General features: G+C 40.6%; 2 protein-coding genes across 3 annotated transcripts; both read right to left on the reverse strand.

Moving 5' to 3' along the window:
- Positions 1-551: 551 nt before the first annotated feature.
- Positions 552-8909, reverse strand: LOC4329365 (polyadenylate-binding protein-interacting protein 4). Of its 2 annotated transcripts, none has more exons than XM_015771313.3 (15): positions 8626-8909; positions 7292-7438; positions 7063-7215; positions 6790-6920; positions 6401-6585; positions 5549-5726; positions 5097-5279; positions 4613-4725; positions 3479-3548; positions 3359-3392; positions 2459-2736; positions 2218-2349; positions 1450-1539; positions 1033-1086; positions 552-943 (listed from the first exon to the last, which is right to left on the reverse strand). In XM_015771313.3, exons 2-15 carry the CDS (start codon positions 7431-7433, stop codon positions 911-913), a joined length of 1776 nt encoding a protein of 591 aa, XP_015626799.1. In that variant the 5' UTR covers positions 7434-7438; positions 8626-8909; the 3' UTR covers positions 552-910. The 2 variants fall into 2 exon arrangements, with proteins under 2 accessions (XP_015626799.1, XP_015626798.1); XM_015771312.3 differs by having other exon boundaries at positions 1033-1092.
- Positions 8910-13472: 4563 nt separating this feature from the next.
- On the reverse strand, positions 13473-16194 carry LOC4329366 (uncharacterized). The gene is made up of 3 exons (XM_015767856.3): positions 15739-16194; positions 15618-15660; positions 13473-13993 (listed from the first exon to the last, which is right to left on the reverse strand). Exons 1-3 carry the CDS (start codon positions 16021-16023, stop codon positions 13869-13871), a joined length of 453 nt encoding a protein of 150 aa, XP_015623342.1. The 5' UTR covers positions 16024-16194; the 3' UTR covers positions 13473-13868.
- Between the last annotated feature and the right edge of the window lie 1670 nt (positions 16195-17864).

Raw genomic sequence — 17864 nt, forward strand, 5'->3', positions numbered from 1 at the left:
CAATCAGGCAAAAAGGTAATTTGTGATCTTACCGCCCCCGTCAATCCATCACCATTCGTGGTTAAGCACACCAGTATGAAAACTTGGGCTGTTGGTCACAAAAGGTACCAGCAAAATAACGTTGTATTGATCGTTTGAACTGAAACGAATGTTCCATACGATTTCAATCAACTGATGCGATTTAGATATAGCCTAAGTCGCGGGCATTTGGTGAGAGCTGAGGATGTAAACTTACAGCCCAATCGTTTTGACAGCAGCTGATTATAAACCTTCAAAGCTAATGCTAGAGAAATAAACTAAAATAAGAAAACATCAAAATCAACTCTGAAATTAAGTTCTAAAATTCAAATTTTTGCCGTGGCCAATAGGTTAAGTTTCAAAATTCAAATTTTAGTTGTGGCCAATTATCTGAAGAATAAACATCAGCACCAGATTTCTGAAACGTGTACTCATAAAAGGAGTAACGATCAAGAAGTAACAAGTGCCCGCCACGGCAAGCGAAGCCATCCGCTCACGAAAGGTGATGTAAACAGAAAATATAAAGGCTATCGTTCCCATCCAAATCTTTTGCCAGACAAATAAATAAAACACGAATTTTACAAAAAGAGAACGGTCACACACGTTTATGAATACCGACCATTTCAAGGGTCACAAACGACCAGCGATTTTAATTTACAACACCACGTCTGTGAAACAAATAATAATAAATCCCAGTTAACCTGCTTCAGACTTGAGCACAGGTTGTGCAACAATGGCGTGCTCCGGCCTGGCAACACGCAGTTGGTGTTTTGAGATTTGAGATTATATGGCCACACTTCTTTTCATCCCAACAGCGGTCTGGTCTGGTTAGCATCCCTTTGACGGGTATAGCTGCAACTTTCAAACATGGCAGCGGTTCAAAATTTTCTACCTAGAAGTTTCTCCCTCTGTATTGTTGCATCTCCTGGGGAAAAAGAAGAAGAAAGAATGTTAAACAGAAACAGGGGGCATTAGGTACAAAGCTTTGATGATTATACAGATACATTGGCTTACAGGTGCATAATAATAAACAGGACGAGTCTGCCCCATCATCATCTGCTGCCCATACTGCAACTTGAAAAAACATGTATAAGCCCAGCGATAAGTGAAATCAATATTTTGCATTGTTTATTTGACAACTAAGACCACAGATGCACACCATGCGAACTGATCAGATAAAACTTCCTCGTAGGTCAGTAGCGTGTAAAGAATGAAACAATAGTTGAAAGAAGCATTAAAAAAGGTCAAATTTTTAAACAATGCACCGCATATAATCACAAGAGGTTGAACAAGAACTTCTTAAGCATGGTAAAAAGGGGGGGGGGACAAGAGCAGTAATCATAACAGTACATCGGATGAAACATTAGTGAACACATGGCATCAGAGATATAAAGAAACTGAAATTGAAATCATAGCAACAAGATTCCTTACCTGTGGCCCAGCAGGATGCATGTAACCTTGGGGCGAAGGTCCAGGCTGAGCATTGTACACCATAGGCTGTCCACCATAGGCCGGTGGAAACTGCAGTTTCATTCATATAAATGCAGTAAGGAAACCATATACATACAATTTATAAGTTTAAAAACATAGCCCATGTAATGAAATATGTAAAGTGGAACTGGAACCACAGCCTTCTTAAGAGAATAAGAACATTATAGTATGTAGATGTTATCACACAAGTACACAACAGTATAAATGTGCCATCCATTAGATCCACAAACAAAAAAAAGAAACAGAAATATTAGCTATAAATCATTTCAGGGAACTATATGATCACATTCAGTGGAATCAGAGCATACTTCGAAGTATCTGAAACAATTGTTTCCCTTAAACCCACAAATCACTCATGTAGGCTTCTGGACCAAAACTCAATGATTATACTTAAGGCCACAAAATCTTAGTCAGCAAGAACAGTTCACGCGCTTCTTAAAATTAATGATGAGAAATGGTTGTTGCATCAAGAAAAGGAAATGAATCCAGTAAGGATTATTGCATCAAGAAATGGGTGGACTTGGTAACCAAACGAAGGCCAAATTAAATGCTTAAATGATGCATTCTGTCAACAAACCAGTGCCACAATGCCTTGAGAAAATAGACCATATATGCAATTACATCCATAATTTAAGTATTAAACCACTATTTGAATGTCTGAATACTGTTTTCAGTTCTTAAAAAGATAAAAAAAAAGTAAGAACTCACCATTGGAGGTCCAAGAGGTGCTGTAGGCATGTTATTAGCATAGTAGTATGGTCCATCAGATGCTGGAGGTTGTGGAGGCCTCACAGAAGTTGATGGAGTGAAACTCTTAGCATTAGGGTTCAGCTTGAATTCCTGGTTTAGAAATAACAGTTGTCAGTGACCTTGCGACACAAATGATCAGAGGAATAGATGCCTATCAATATCCATGCACAAAAGCAGCCAGATGTAGTATACGATAGACCTTAGCATTCGGGTTCAAAGATGATTTTTCTGAGCTAAGAGAACCCATTGAAGAGCTCGGGGACAAGCCTGGAGCACATGCAACTGAGCTTGCAGCAATGCGCTCAGATGTTGATGATGTAGAACTACCAGGTCCTTGGGAGGAATTCACATATTCCCCCGAAGAAGGAACTTTTCTAGACAAAGAAGAATCTGCAGGTAGACTTTCTGAGGATTTCTTTGCTTGACCAGATGATGAAGGCTCAGAAGCGTGCGAGCTTGAAGATGGCACTTCCAAGTCTGACAAGAGTAGGACAGTACCATAACATCAGTTGAAGAACTTGTGTTAAAAATCATCAAGTGTAAGCAGATAACACAACTGAAATTAATAAGAACACTGATTCATCTGTAAACTAAAGATCTTAACCATAAATCATTTTACAACACTAGATAGCACCTTTACATAAAGCAAACTTTTACTAAATTTTACAACATAGCTTTGAAAGGATTAGTGTTCAAAAAATTTTACAGGGCTAAATTGTTCAATTCAGTGACACCTCATTTGGTTCGAACTTCAAAGGTAACTAAATAATCATGAAACCTCTCATTCAGAAACATAGCAATCATCCAATTCCGTAAACTAGGGATGGATACCTAGTGAAGGAATTATTCTACTAAATCAAAGTGTTACTAGCTAAACACACATACGGATAACATTTGACTTCATAACAACTGCACTGTAACCAAGTATAAGCACTCAGTTTGGCTTTACATTCAAACTATACATAGAACTCATAGAAGGAATACACTACCACAAAAGGACACAAATCAGGATAATCAACAAAAAAAATGTCTCTAGCTAATGACACATGATCACAGTAAATGCCATAAAGACAAATTGATGCATAGATCTATAACCAACCTTCAGAAATCGATGACCTGCCACCTTCAGATATCTGTAGAAAAGAAAAAGGTTTAAGTTGGATGTGAAAAAAGATGGTGTATGAATCATGTTAATAAGATAACACAGAAGGCAGCTTACAATATTCTCAGTTTGCAAATTGCTTGTGTCCCTATTACCACTGCTATCTTTGGTCAGTTTGTCATCCAACCTGTGGTTCACAATAGTGTGTCAAAAGTCTACCAATGATATTTCCATCACCATCACAATATCATCCTATTGCAATTAACACAAACTAAATAGAGAAGCTAGGAATAATGCATAATGGCCTCTTTTGGGGGGAAACAAGTACCAAATTTTAACCTAAACACAGAGGTTCAATTGTAAGAAACTACTACTGTTGTCCTAAAATATAGCTACCTCTCCACTTACTCCCTCATCTCAACCAACCACAACAGTCTCATTTAATTTCTCCACCTTCATCTCAACCAATCACAACCATCTTATTTAATTTCTCCACCTACTTCCTCGTTACCAATTACAACCATTGTTCATTTAAATTTCACATCAACCTTAATCCCTCAAGGCCTCAAAGACAGTCCAAAGGTAGCTATATCCACACACGTGGCAGGCCAGGAACTGGGAAACAGAACAGCGTGCACAAAAAAAAAATGCTTCCGAAGTGCCAATTAACATTTGCTCCTAGATCATGCCAAAACATGCATCCTGATGGAACTACTTGAGGTTGATCATGGAACTGAGGATTGTAATGGCTTGCTAAAATTATAGATTAAGTAGTAAGGGTTATCATAAGGAATAAGAAAACTTCTTCAGTTTAAGATCGCGATGTCCAATCTCTCAATAAAAAATGTGCTACTTAGTGCTAATCAGCTAGTAATTGTGATGGATAGTTTACAAACTACACTTTCTAGTGAGTTACTTAAAAGTTTGCGACAATAGGTTTTAGCAGATGGGCTCAATTTGAGCTCTAGCCTGTTGAGTCCGTGCTTTTCTTTTCTTTTTCTGTAACCCTAGATGGAGTAAAGAACAGAGAAAAAGCACAACCACACCTGGAAAAAGATTAATGATACAACACAACTTCCGAGTGATTCAGCATTAAAAAGTACACAAAACTCATATGTCCAGCGAATAGCACGATTTTATGTTAGAACCATATCGCAGCTTGCAATGTATAAAGCAGATGTAACATGCAAATTTATGTGTATGGATTAGATAGATGAAATTTGCAGCAAATGTGGAGAGAAGTATATATACCTGCTTTCATCAATGGGCAAAAGTTTATTCAGCTGGGACTGAGATACTAACTGGCTAACATTGTTAGTGACAGGCAAATCAGTGCCAAATAAATGGGAAGATGATTCTTCATCCTGCGTGCCAAGAAGATTAGCAAAGTTTTAAACAAGATTTCATGCTTAAAAATATTGCATATAGTAGTAAGAAAATATATTTGTTAATAGAAAGAAAAGCTGAGATACTCCCTCCGTCCCAAAAAAACCAAACCAAGAATTGGATGTGACGTAACCTAGTACAATGAATCTGGACAAGTCCAGATTCATTATACTAGGTTATGTCACAACCAATGATTTGTGTTTTTTTTTGGACGGAGTGGTAAGTAATTCTACTAAATATTGCTCTCAAAACTAATGGTATAACTCATATATTGGGGACGACCAACAGCTCAAGCAGCACCTATTTAGAGATGGAGAATAGTACAGATAAGGCCACTCCGCTCTCTTACCGCAGTTGATAACAAAGCCTTGGGATTAGTGTTGCCTGCCCTGGTGAGTGAATCAACTTGATTTGTATTGCTCAAGACATTTGTAGATGACTTAAATTTGGTATTGTCTGTATCTCTGCGCACCGCTGAATATTTTATCTCTTCATCATGGTCAAAGTCATCATCCAAATATAAACCCCTCTCCTGCAAATATAATCTCATATTTTTATATATACTACGAAGATAACTGTTGCACATGTGTTTCTATTTTAATATTTATGCAGTCGCTAAAACTTTCTACACCCTCCACTAGTTCCACACACGCACACACACACAGAGAGAAGCAATAAATTATAAGAATGAGCACAGAGTGAAACATTTATTTACTTTTTAGCGAGAAGGTGTTTGTATCCGAAAACATGCATATTTTTACTAAACTGAAGGACCAGAAAGCCCAGTGACTAGAGGCTTACCTCAGCAAGATGCATATCTTTTGTATCTTCTCCCTCTATTTCTCTAGCTATTCTTGAAGCATGCTTTTCAAGCTCTCTCATGTGAGGACCTCTCTCTAGCTTTGTGGTATAAAGTTCTTCATTGAAAGTACTCTTTACCCCAAACAAAGCTGCATTTGTTTCAAACTGGTCCCAGCTCCTAGCACCATATTAATTATTAATAGTCATGCTAACATGTATAATATATGAACATTATCCCCAGAGGAGCTAGTACTTTACAAGCAAAAATTTCCAAGGATCTAATAGAGAAATGAATCAGCAGAAAACTTCCAACATAATTTCAATCTTAGTTCACAGTTCCTTGCAAGTTACCAGAAAGTTCAAACATGTTCTGGCAGAGTTCCCATTCAAACAGATGCAAGAGGATTATAGGACATTAACTTGACAAAAAGTGCTTACCATTGACAATCATATATTGACTCCCCATGTATAACCTTTTAAGTAGATTGACATCACATTTAGTGTTCACTATATCAATGTTTTCAAAGTGGAAACTCAAGTCTAGTCGCCTCAGTACCGATTAGGGCGACTTTCCGATTAATCGCGGTTAGAACCAAGTCGCCTTAGTACTGACTAGGACAACTAACCACGACTAATCAGGATTTGTCGGACAACTTGAAAACATTATTATGGCCCTTGTGAAACCAGCTACACATAGCATAAGTATGAAACAAGTAGTCGAAGCTGATGTTATTGCTAATGATCACTAAGTCATCAAACAATCTCTAAATGTGATTGATTATTTCACAACCACCTTGATTTAAATCCAACTTTCACTGATGTGACTTGTAAATCTTAACTTTGTAGCCATACCTGTTCCCCTTTCTGTCATATTTTTCCAATTCGATGCACTCTGAATCCCCTTCATCCGGTGCCCAGCGCTCAAGCTCCCTCTCCTCAGGATAATGAGAGCGAGAAATCGCAGAGTCTATCATTAAGTCCTTCCTTTTTTCTTGAGAAGGACCTTTTGGCAGCTCATCTCCACCAAGTGCTACATCCTGAAAGTTCATGACAAATAGTCACAACATAAGAAAGCATAAACTGGACAATGGATCATGAGAAATCGGATAGCAATCAAAAGGAACATATTTGCTACTCACAAAAACCAGTGATCAAACAAACTAAGTATCAATAATGGCAGTTATATAAATTTTTGGGTGAGAACATAAACAGAAAAGCAAGACAACGGTGGGGGATAATACCTTGGCAAGAATTTGGACAAGCTCCCTTCCTGGTATTATCATAGTCTCAGGCTTCTTTACAACATCAGCTGCACTTTTCTGTCCCCTGGCAGAACCATCCTTTATCACCTGTGCCATTTTCATGATAACTCCTACAAAAACACTCTCAAGAGTTATGACCAAAAAAAATATCACACTTGCTCCCTCTAATCAGTATAGTACCAGGATATGCCAAAAGAAAATAAAAGGATTCAAAAGTAATGCCAGATAACATATGGAAGCGAGATTTGTTACCTAAGTCTTTGTCAGAGTTTGTTGCATGTAGGATTCCGGAGATAATAGAGCCATTTTTCACATGCACATCCACATGTTGTCCAATAAGTTGTGTCAAAACATATATTAGTCGATCCCTTGAAGGGCTTCCATGTCCTAGTTTGCCTCCATTTTCTAAACACAAATGAAAACGTCATCCATGCAGCATAATAACAAATACAAAACAAATAAAGTAAGACATGAGGTTTACCTGCACCACTAAAACCACCAGATGAAGATCTCAGCAACTGTGTTTTATTGTCATGCCTTCCACTACCCTCCCTGTCAAGCTTCCGATGGGGAAATCCATTGGCAGAAGCCCTAGGAGGCATAGTTTGCTGTGGGTGATTCATAGCTCCTGCATGAACCACCACAAAAGTTTAAATTTACATAAGGATCAAAAGAAATTCAAGATTGAGTTGAATGCAAAATGAACATGTGTAGATAGCACGCACAAACATTATATTGGTAACTAATTACTTATCACAAATTGATCCAGCATGCTTAAAATGTTGATGTCCTATCTTCATGTTAACTCTAAAAGCACAGTAGTAGTTAGTACTCTAGTATTACATCTAATCATCTAGAGATCATAATGAGCAATTTTCTAGAGGTTCCTTCCATTTTTAAGTGCCTCTGGGTCAAATGTTAACATAATTCCAATCAAACTAACAAGATATGTAGCAGACAGGCCATGGCAAAGGGTACAAAATTCTAACTAAAATGAAATTGCCCATAACTCATTTGGCATCCCAAGAGTGAACGTACAGGAACAGGGTGAGCTAAAAAATCAATAGGGCCCAACAATAAGAAATTCATAAAATGATTGCAAATCCTACTCAATAACATGTGAAAAGTAGCTTCCTCTCCCAAACTTATTATTGTGAGATTCTGTTATGAATCCATATGATTGTGCTAGGTGAACGAATAATGAAGCGACGAGTACAAATAGACCACCAAATCAGTAGTAGCCACAGGAAAGCTGGTTTCACCTCAAGAATGTATGACCACAGCTATTGCATACCGTAACAGAACAACATGCCAGTAAATGAATTGCAACGCACACTCTTGGGAAACACAAATATATACTGGAGCTCCATTATTTGGATTGGATAGAAGCTAACATCATAACAAGATATTTACGAACACAAATCAAATATGTACTAGTAGCAACGCTTCTACCACGCTACACTTTGGCCGCTAGCTGCAGCCCGGAAACCAGAACCGCTTGCACGCAGCCGAAACAACCCGCGGAGCTACAACAGCACGTTGCCCCCCCCCCCCCCCCGGGGGTGATAATACAGGTACCAAATGCATCAGATGCGGACAAAAACAGCTCGCGGCAGGCGGAAACAGGCGGAACCCGACCGAAGCAACGGCATTCCCGCGAGCCCCGGGGCGGATCGCGCCTCAGATCTACGCGCCTAGGGTCCAACGCGGGAACGAGGCGAGGCGAGGCGCCCGCCCCCCATCCCCGATCCAACCGAACGAGCAGAGAGAGAGGGAGAGAGGGAGGAGGGCGGGAGAAGAGACGGTGGCTGTTACCTGCGCCGCGGAGAAACCCTAGGGTTTCGGGGGGGTCACCGCCGGATCGGTGCGCGTGGGGAACCGGAAGCGGCGCGCGAGCGGGCGAGCGGGAAGGCGGGCGGGCGGGCGGGCGGCGGCGACGGAGGGAGCGCAGGCTCGGGCGGTGGAAACCCTAGCTTAAGCTCCGGGCGGCGGGAGGGGGGGGAGAGGAGAGGGGGTGGGTGGTGCTCGCCGCCGCAGCCGCCGCGGTGAGGGAGGCAAAGGCAAAAGGGAGGAGGAGGCGAAAGACCGAGCGAATCGATGGTCCGCGCGAGGCGAGGAGTTTTTTTTTTTCTTCTGGTGTTTGGCTCCGCGGGCGCGAGCTGAGCTGACTCGTCGCGTCGCCTGGCTTGGTGGGGGGGTGGGTCGCGTTGCGTTGTTGCGTGCTAGGTCAGGTCGCGGTGGGTCGTCGGGCTACGCGGCTCGTGTCGTTCGGCTGTGGGGTGTGTGGGCGGCACGTGCCGGGCGCCTGGAAGATTCACACGCCGATCGCAGCAGCTTCTCTGTTTCCATTTCCCCTTTTCTTTTTTGGTTTCTTTTTCTTTTTCTTCTGGAAGTGTATTCGGGCTCGTTCTGAAGTGGAATCTCTTGCGCTGACGATTCCGACACGTTTTAACCTGTACGCTAGCCGTGTCATTGCACGTGATAAAAATACGAAATATATACTGTATTCTCTTTTTTTCTTTTGAAAATTTGAGAAAACTACCCATAGCTCACTAAAATACTCATCCGTTTTCAGCAAAACCACTACTTCTATCATGTCAAATTCAACACCAAATAAACTATGCCTCAGGGAATTGGACTAGTTGGGCATATTTATTAAACAAAAACAGTACAAACATAAATGTTCACATAAACTCGTGCACTTATCCCTATAAACACATACCGTACCCCTTATAAGCACCTCTAAAAAGACATATCTTAAATTTGACTAAGTCACCACGAGCGGCTCGCTATTGATAAATATATCGTCTACCACTAATAGAATTATCAAGCATGCTAATACAAATATAATCTAAAATAGACTGAGCCATCCCATGGCTTACTCATGGATGGATCCACCTTGGTTTTGACTAGTGGTACATTCGCGATCAACTTTGGTTCATAGTGTACCATGTTATTTCGTATGGCAGTATTCTTTCTTACCGTTTAATATTTTTGTCTTGAATGTTTTTGCTCCCTTTTGCATGTTGAGCTAAGTTGCCTCCCTTGAATTCGATTTTTAGGGAAAATTCAGGGGTTTCATTCATCATTTGTGGTGCCTTCTTCTAATTTGATTGCTAATAAGACAAGTAAAAATCCTCAAGTTTTAAAAATTAAAAAATGGATTTGGCTTATAATTTAAAGTTGAAACAAGTAGGCCATTTTGTCACCTTTGTGTGCTCATCCTCTGTATCTCACCACACAAATTTTCGCTGATGTCCATCTCTCTTGTGTTTGTGGCATACTGTTTTGATGAAAAGAAGAAGATGGCACTTGTTTTCTCAGAGCTCTAAAATTCACATAATATTATCCAACCTTCAATTTTCATAATGGTATATGGCATATCCCCAACTATTGTGATGAATTAATCCAATGTGTCTTCTTTTCAAGGAAATCAACCAAATATGTTAGTTGCGAGACAAGGTACTCCCTCCGTTCCATATTACAGATGTCTTGGGTCTATCCTAGGTAAGACCAAGTTTATAGAAAAATGTAGCAAATATTTTCAACACTAAAAAATATACTATAAAATATATTCAATGGTGGTTTAATATAATTAATTTGATATTATAGATGATACTATGTGTTTCTACAAACTTGCCCCAAACCAAAAGACATATAAATATGAAATGTAGGAATACAACACAAGCCTCAATTTGGTGAGCATAGATGGATGAGCCCCTTAACAACATGTTGGTTTCTTTAGACATGTTTGGCAGTACTTTAACTCCTTAATCTAACTCCATAAGCGGAGTCTAGAGTGGAGTTGTTAATCGCTCTGAACCCCAGCCTCACCCCTCTAGTTCATTTTTTCATAATACTCTAGCCCACTCCACTCTTTATTTCTTTTGTGTGTGTGTGTGTGTGTTGCTAGAGGAACTATACATCGCACTGACACCCCCCCCTCTAGTTCATTTTTTTCAAATCACTCCAATCGGGAATGGGAATCCCCAGCCCTCCGGGGTCTTCGGGGCAACTGAGGTAGTGTATTACTTCAAGAGACCTACAAAATATATATCTTCGAGAGACCTACAAGATCTACATCTCTAAGGTACCGAAAAGAGGGTGGAGACCTATAAGATTTATATCTTCAAGGTGTTGAGGAGGCAGCTAGCAGCTTGGTGCATTTTCCACAGAGATGATCATTAAGAACTTGTTCATCAACGACATCTTCGAAAAGCTTGTCCAAAGTAACAAGAAAACCTGTGAATTAGCGAGGGGAGAGGTCTCAAGTGCCCTGGGACAACTTGGGGCCTCAGGCGCGCAGCATGCCCAGGGTGTGCGGCTGCCCTGAGGTGTAAGGGCTACCCTCGGAGCACAATACAGGTGACTAGAGCTGCCCTCGAGGTTCTCTGCTCCTCTGAGTGGGCCTGAAGGTTTGACTTCAACCAAACATCATGATTTCTGTTGCATGAAATAACCATTTGGAGAATAGCTCATCCGCATATGTCTAAGGACGTGGCGCCACATGTAGCCTCATGTGCGCCCACGTCAACCAAATGAATGGGAGGGGCGTGACATGTCGCGCCCGCATCAACTCCCGCATGGTCCCACCTCGCCACCTCTCAAGGGTTGACTGGTGGACCCCATAACCAGACAGAGATTTCCTTGCCTCCACCACCACTTATTAAGCTAATAGGAGGGGCAATCACTTCCGGTCAGCTTGCTAGGAGAGACATTGACAAGTCTAAGCATATCAAACTCTTTGGAGTAGGTCCTGTTCTTACATTCATGTATTGGCACCGTGGACTCCTCTTTGCCTATAAAAGGAGGATCCATGCCAACGGATAGAGGGCTGGATTTCATAGTAATTAGAGCCCACACAAGTCCCATATCTCATTTGTAACACTTGTTCCTCATCGATAATCCACATACACATAGAAGTAGGTAATGCATCCGTACGCCCCAAACCTGTATTCTTCTTTGTGTTCATCTGTTCCCTGTGGGTGACTCAGGCTTGACTAGCCCCTTGGCCAAATCTTCGAGAAGGAGACGGGGGGGGGGGGGTACTCGCTTCTCCGTTGGAGGAATTCCGTACTCCAACTGTTTGGTTAGCATCCAAGCAGAGGTGGAGCTAAAGCTAGAGTCCTACCAAATAATCCCTCCAAGTTGTAGATATTGGTCTCCAACAATTTAATCTTAATATTTACTAGTTCTTTGGTTTCTTTTAAATCCCCAATTGTTGGGATTTGGTTTGTAAATGCAATCAATCTAGCTTCATCATGTTAGTAGATATGGGTGGCAATTTCCTCGTTGGAGATAGGGGCCCACCCCTACGAGGCTAGGGGCAAGGGAGAATTCTGATCCTCGGGTAAGCAGGGTAGGGGCGTAGGGCCCACTAATTTTCGAGGATGGGGACAAGGATAAAAAGAAACCCATGGTGGCCAGCAAGGCGGGTATAAGCTACTTCTCTAAGAGTAGCCAATTTCCAAAAATATAGGCCCAGTTGGCCCATTCCAAGTGGCCCATATATAAGGCTAACCCTAATCCCCATCTACCCTCACCTAGCCCCCTCTCCGCAGCCACCACTCCTAGGATGCCTCGTCGCTGGCCATTGTGCTACGCCCCATCACGACGCCCCCTCTCGTCGCTTGTCATCTCTTCGCGGCGCCCCCTTGTCACCAGCCATCTTATGCATCATTGCAGGGCCCCGAAGGAGCTAAGGACAGGGACTGATTGCACCCCGTTCATCCCTCCTGGGCCAAGGGTAGGGATATCCGCGGGTGAGCCGAAGCAGGGGTGTTCCAGCCCAACCCATCCCCACCATACCCCGTGGTCACCCCGATAAATAGTAGAGGATGCAATAAGTGGGGTGCATATAAACTAGGAATAGCATTGTGCAATGTGGCACGAGAATGCCCTTATAGCCCCACAACAGTTGGTTAAAAAGACTAGAAAAGACGGTTGGTTAAAAAACCAAAAGTAAGATCCAATCCCAGTTTATAGGCCCATGCAGCTTATCATTGTATAGGCCCGTTACAATACATGAGTATAGTACTAGTCTTCTCTACTATTATAAAATTGAAGATGTTTTTACCGGTGCTTCAGTACGTCATTCGTGCATGAGTCAGTTTTTAAGTTCGTTCGCTTATGTTTTTACCGGTGCTTCAGTACGTCATTCGTATATGAGTCAGTTTTTAAATTCGTTCGTTTTTGGGAATTCAAATCTGTATTTGAGTCAGATTTTAAGTTTGTTTGCTTTTAGAAATACAAGAGGAGTCGTATAAGAAATATCTTTTAAAAAAACTTACATGTTAACTTGAGATGATCGAACTCCTAATTGTAGTTCATGATTTTCTAGAAAATAATATATCCAAGCGAATTCTCACAGTGAAATTTCACCTTAACTAAACCGTATAACGATAATAAAATTAAAATAGACTTCACCCGTTGCAACATATGGGACATTTTTTCTAGTATTAATAAAATCCTTCTCCCATAATCCCGTAAAAGAACATAGGTAGTTCGACAAAATCAATGTGCATTTTTTTAAATTGCGTTTTTTTCCATGCGATTACCAAAATCTTTAGATCGGACTGCTCTTGCAACAATTAACTTGAACAATGCTGCAACAGAGTTTTCACAACAGCAGCAGAAACCTAGTTGCAGGTTAACACTTCCAGTTTCGACTGAAATGGCATGCATAGATTCTTTCAAGCAGAACAGATTAACAGTTAAGTATTAGAGAGTACATGTGCCGATCAATGATCCCAACAGTTTAACACCAGCCCAAAAGTTCAGGTGTTACCAGTGGACATCAGTCTGAATGTCCAGCCCCTTGTAAACATATGACAGAAACAAAGATGAATTAGAAGACTACAACTACATGCCATTGTCACTAGTTTCCAAGTGCATTATGGAAATGAAAAGAAAAGGATATCAAACACCTTGGCAAATTTAATCATCATCGATCAACCAAAAGGAACCCATCCATTCTACAGTGGCGCTCTGTTCATCTGGCAACAGCCATCTAAAACACTTTCAGCAGTGAAGACAAGCAAGACATCCACAGTTTCAGCTTAAGCAGTGACTGGCGTTTCTACTTTGGGGGTATCTTGTAACTTCTTCTGCGATTCTTTTATATACTTCCACCCACGCTTGTTTACCCCACTGATTTTTGTTGGCGCTTCAGCAGCTTGAACACCTGGATGAGAATCATATTAGAGAACAGATAATAGAAATATTGGGATACCAGCATTTACGGTACATCAACCATGTATATTCTAACTTAGTTTGAGATCCAAGTATGCCTATTGACATTGTTAGCTGCGGCAGGTTTCAATATCTTGCTTCAAATCCAAAAAGCCTTTGCATGGGGCCAGACAACAGTAACTAGGTTGTGGCCTGTCACAACAGAACATAAAAAAGAGAAACATGGCAGAAAAAACAGTAAAATGTCGCCTGGTTTCCATCATGGTATCAACTACTTAGGGAAAATAAATGCTAGGGAAACTAAAGCAGCATATAAGCACGGAAGCAGAGAACAGTGTTATTGGTGAGAAATCATCTATTGATCTAATGTACCAAAAGCTACCTACTACAATTTTCATATCATTGAAAAATAGAAACTAACACATAAAAGCTCTCTTTGAAGAATTGATTGGGAGTGAAAAAGAAACATTATGATGTTGTAGGAATTATATTATTCAAGGATTCAAATACTATGGATGCATTCAAAAAAGATTAACACATTACCCGTCTTTACTCAATTGTCACAGATAGGGCACGGAATTTGAATCAAGTAACAACCAAATCAAAGGAGATTTAAGGGTACAGTTCTACGGGACTCCTCTACTTGTACACAACTAACAATGCCTGAAGAGATATAAAAATCACACATAGATATAACTGAAAGCATCAGAAAATTACCAACTTTCATTTTTACAACCAATAGAACTTGATCAACTGCACTTTTATCGACTCAATAACCCTTTTCCATTGCCATGTTTTTCTTTTGTGATTGTTGTTTGTTACAACCTCAGTGTGGCCACAGAAAATGCATCACACCTTCCAGTTGCTAGGAGTATTCGTTTATAGTTTTGCAAAAGCCTACACCTGGATATTTAATTTTTAAGTTGGCATGATTACTTGAAGCAGCAGGTTTATCTTTTTTCAATGTTCATACCCCTACAGAAACTTAGGTGAACTCATATCATATCAGAACATCAGCCCAAGCTTGGTCCATGAGACGCTGAATTATATGCAATAACCATTTGGGGGAAGAGCTTATTCTCAAATTAAGGGAACTAAAATTGAAAACAAGTATTTTGGAAAAACTCTGTTAGATATAGAAGGATTGTGGATCTTTTATCAGTTTCTAGAAACCATGGATCCAGCCCTGTATGACACAATGTATGAAAAAAAGCAAAACATTAAACCAAGTAAGCACAGGTTGTTATTCCCATTGTTCTAAAAGGCAGCCTAGTCCTGTGTTAAGCGTTTGTCTCCTGCCTGACTAGCACCTAGCGCCTTGGTGAAATTCATGAGCATAATCAAATTATTTCCAGGATACAAACAGCAAACAGAATTAGAGACTATCATGTGCAACTTCACAGATTGATGTCAAGCATGATTATCAGCAGGCATGTGAAGCATGATTCATTTATGCCCTCTGCTGCACACTCGTGCTATACCAAACTGCTGATACAAAAGCAAATCGCATATAATACACACAAATCTACTGGCAAACAACAGCCATCGTATAATTACACATTTTAAGCAGGGTATCACCAAATTTGGAAGAGAACAGGAAAGGGGCAAAGACTAACCGGCCTTGTAGCGAATCCCCCACGCCTTCCCATGACGACCATCCTGCATTCCAAAGATCACGAAATCACAAGAGGCAACAGAAATGATTCGAAATGTGTCCGAGAAAGGGGGGGCGCTAACCTTGTAGAGGTTGATCTTGGTGATCTGGTAGGAGACGTCGCGCCAGGTGGTCTTGGCGACCTTGTAGCCCACGCCCCACGACGGCAGGAACTGCACCACGTCGAACAGGTTCTTCTTCTTCTTCCTCCCCTTCGACTCCTTCGCCACCTCCGCCGCCGCCGCCGCCGCCGCTCCCCCCTCCGCGGACGCCGCGGGGCTGGTGCTGCTCAGGGCTCTCTGCGTGGACAGGGGCCCGAGCCCGAGGGATCGCCGGAGCAGGCCCAATCCCCTCTGCGCCATAGCCATCGGGAGCCGAAGAAGATCGAACCAACGCGTTACTGAGAGAAGATTAGGAGGAGGAGGCGAGCTCCGGCGAGCGGAGGGGAGAGGCGGCGGCGGGCTAGGGTTTTTGGGTGGAGTGCACGCGGAGAGGCTGGCCGCTCAGGTGGGTTCGGGAAGATCTGGGCCGCTCACACTGATCGATCGGACGGTGGCAGCAAAACCTCTTGTACACTTCTCGCCGTTTTTATATACAAATCTTAATTGATGAATGGAGAAACCTAAACGAAACGTAAATGAGCCACGTCATCCAATAAATATTAGCCATTGGATTCATAAAAAATAAAAGAGGGTGAATGAATCTTAACCGTTGGATTAGATGGATGATAAAAAAAATCATTCAATAGGCTTTCAGAAGCTACTGGAAGAGGAAAGAGAGCCCAGAAAGAAATAAGTAGAGGAAAGATATAAGATTACATATATATTTTTACGATTTACACTTATAGCAAATTATTTTTTAAATGAGCCCTCATATTTTAGGTAAGATTCATTCTAGGGATTGATCTATTAAGAGCATATTCAAAATGTATACTCATATGATAAATTTTGTTTCTAGAAGTTAACTGTTAATATGTTTGAGAAAAATGCTACTAGGACATACATATTCATTCCAATGAGAGGTCATGATCTCCCAAATATAGATTTAATGATTTTCACACTGATTTAAAACAAACAAAATCAAGAGGGGATGATAGAGGGGTCATGCAACGATGAAAACAACTATAGGATGAGATGTAAAGTTTATAATAAATAGCAAGTTATTTATTATATCACCATAACATCACTCATCCTAACCTATATTCTTTTACGAGCAACAAAAACTCAAGAGAAATGGCTTACCACTCTCATGTACCACGTAACAGGATTTTAGAGTCGCGCGAATGCACGACATGATGTGCTAGTGTGAGTTGAAAATTCGCTCCCTCTAGTGCTTTAGGAGTTTCTAAAAATCCAAAAGAACTGCTCCAAATCAATTGAATTTGTAAACCTAAGTTTGAATTTCCTAGATGAAACCGGCCGGTTTCTTGCGGTAAATCGATTAGGTTTGATTGAGATTGGGTTGATCTATACTGCAAACTTATTACAACCATAAGGAAAATTGACCAGTTTGAATGGAAAACCAATAATTAAAAAGTGCAATGTTTACTAATGGTACAAATTGAAGGGTGAGAGCGTAAAACATGTTCTCCAAGGAATTTCGACGGTAACATCAACATATTGTCTCATAGGATTATTTTTTTTATTCTCACAGTTCCAATTTGAATTTTCTGAGTTTAGGTCAGTTTCGATCTTACATTCATAATGCGGACCATAGTAAATCAGGAAAAAAACTGTTTTTTTTTTTCAAAATTCATTGCATTTGTAAACTCATTTTAACCGATATATCTAAGAGTACAACCATTTAACGTATATCTAACCCAACCATAGATTACAATCTAAACGAGTTACTTCTCTCCTACTAAATTATTTTTAGGTTGAAACACCAAGCTAACTACTAACAATTCATATAATGGCTTTGCAAACCTCATTGATGACAATTTCGACATAGGAAATTCTGAGTAACTTTGCAAAAGGTTTTCATTTTAGTTTGGATGATTTGGAAAGCTAGAAATGACTTTTATTTCAAAAAGAAAGTCTGGGGACCCATTCAAGTCAATATTGCTGCACAAATCATGTCTTCTAATTTCGTTTGTGATCTTAATGCTCAAAATGAAGATCATGATTCTCAGATTCATCAGGTTAACAATTGTTCAGCTCTTAATTTTGCTTCAGTGATTCGTTGCTATATTGATGCTTCTTGGAAAGAT

The sequence above is a fragment of the Oryza sativa genome, chromosome 2 (genome assembly GCF_034140825.1).
Source record: "Oryza sativa Japonica Group chromosome 2, ASM3414082v1".
Taxonomy (NCBI): Eukaryota; Viridiplantae; Streptophyta; class Magnoliopsida; order Poales; family Poaceae; genus Oryza; species Oryza sativa.

Bases quoted from the DNA above. Each gene is read 5' to 3' on its own strand.
- LOC4329365 (XM_015771312.3), bottom strand. From the start codon at position 7,433: ATGAATCACCCACAGCAAACTATGCCTCCTAGGGCTTCTGCCAATGGA. The intron at 1,540-2,217 runs GTGAGTTCTTAC...ATGAAACTGCAG, and splicing joins CACCTCTTGGACCTCCAATG to TTTCCACCGGCCTATGGTGG. The intron at 944-1,032 runs GTAAGCCAATGT...CTTTTTCCCCAG, and splicing joins CTGTTTATTATTATGCACCT to GAGATGCAACAATACAGAGG.
- LOC4329366 (XM_015767856.3), bottom strand. From the start codon at position 16,023: ATGGCTATGGCGCAGAGGGGATTGGGCCTGCTCCGGCGATCCCTCGGG. The intron at 15,661-15,738 runs GTTAGCGCCCCC...TTTGGAATGCAG, and splicing joins CCAAGATCAACCTCTACAAG to GATGGTCGTCATGGGAAGGC. The intron at 13,994-15,617 runs GTTAGTCTTTGC...ATTCTCATCCAG, and splicing joins GGGGATTCGCTACAAGGCCG to GTGTTCAAGCTGCTGAAGCG.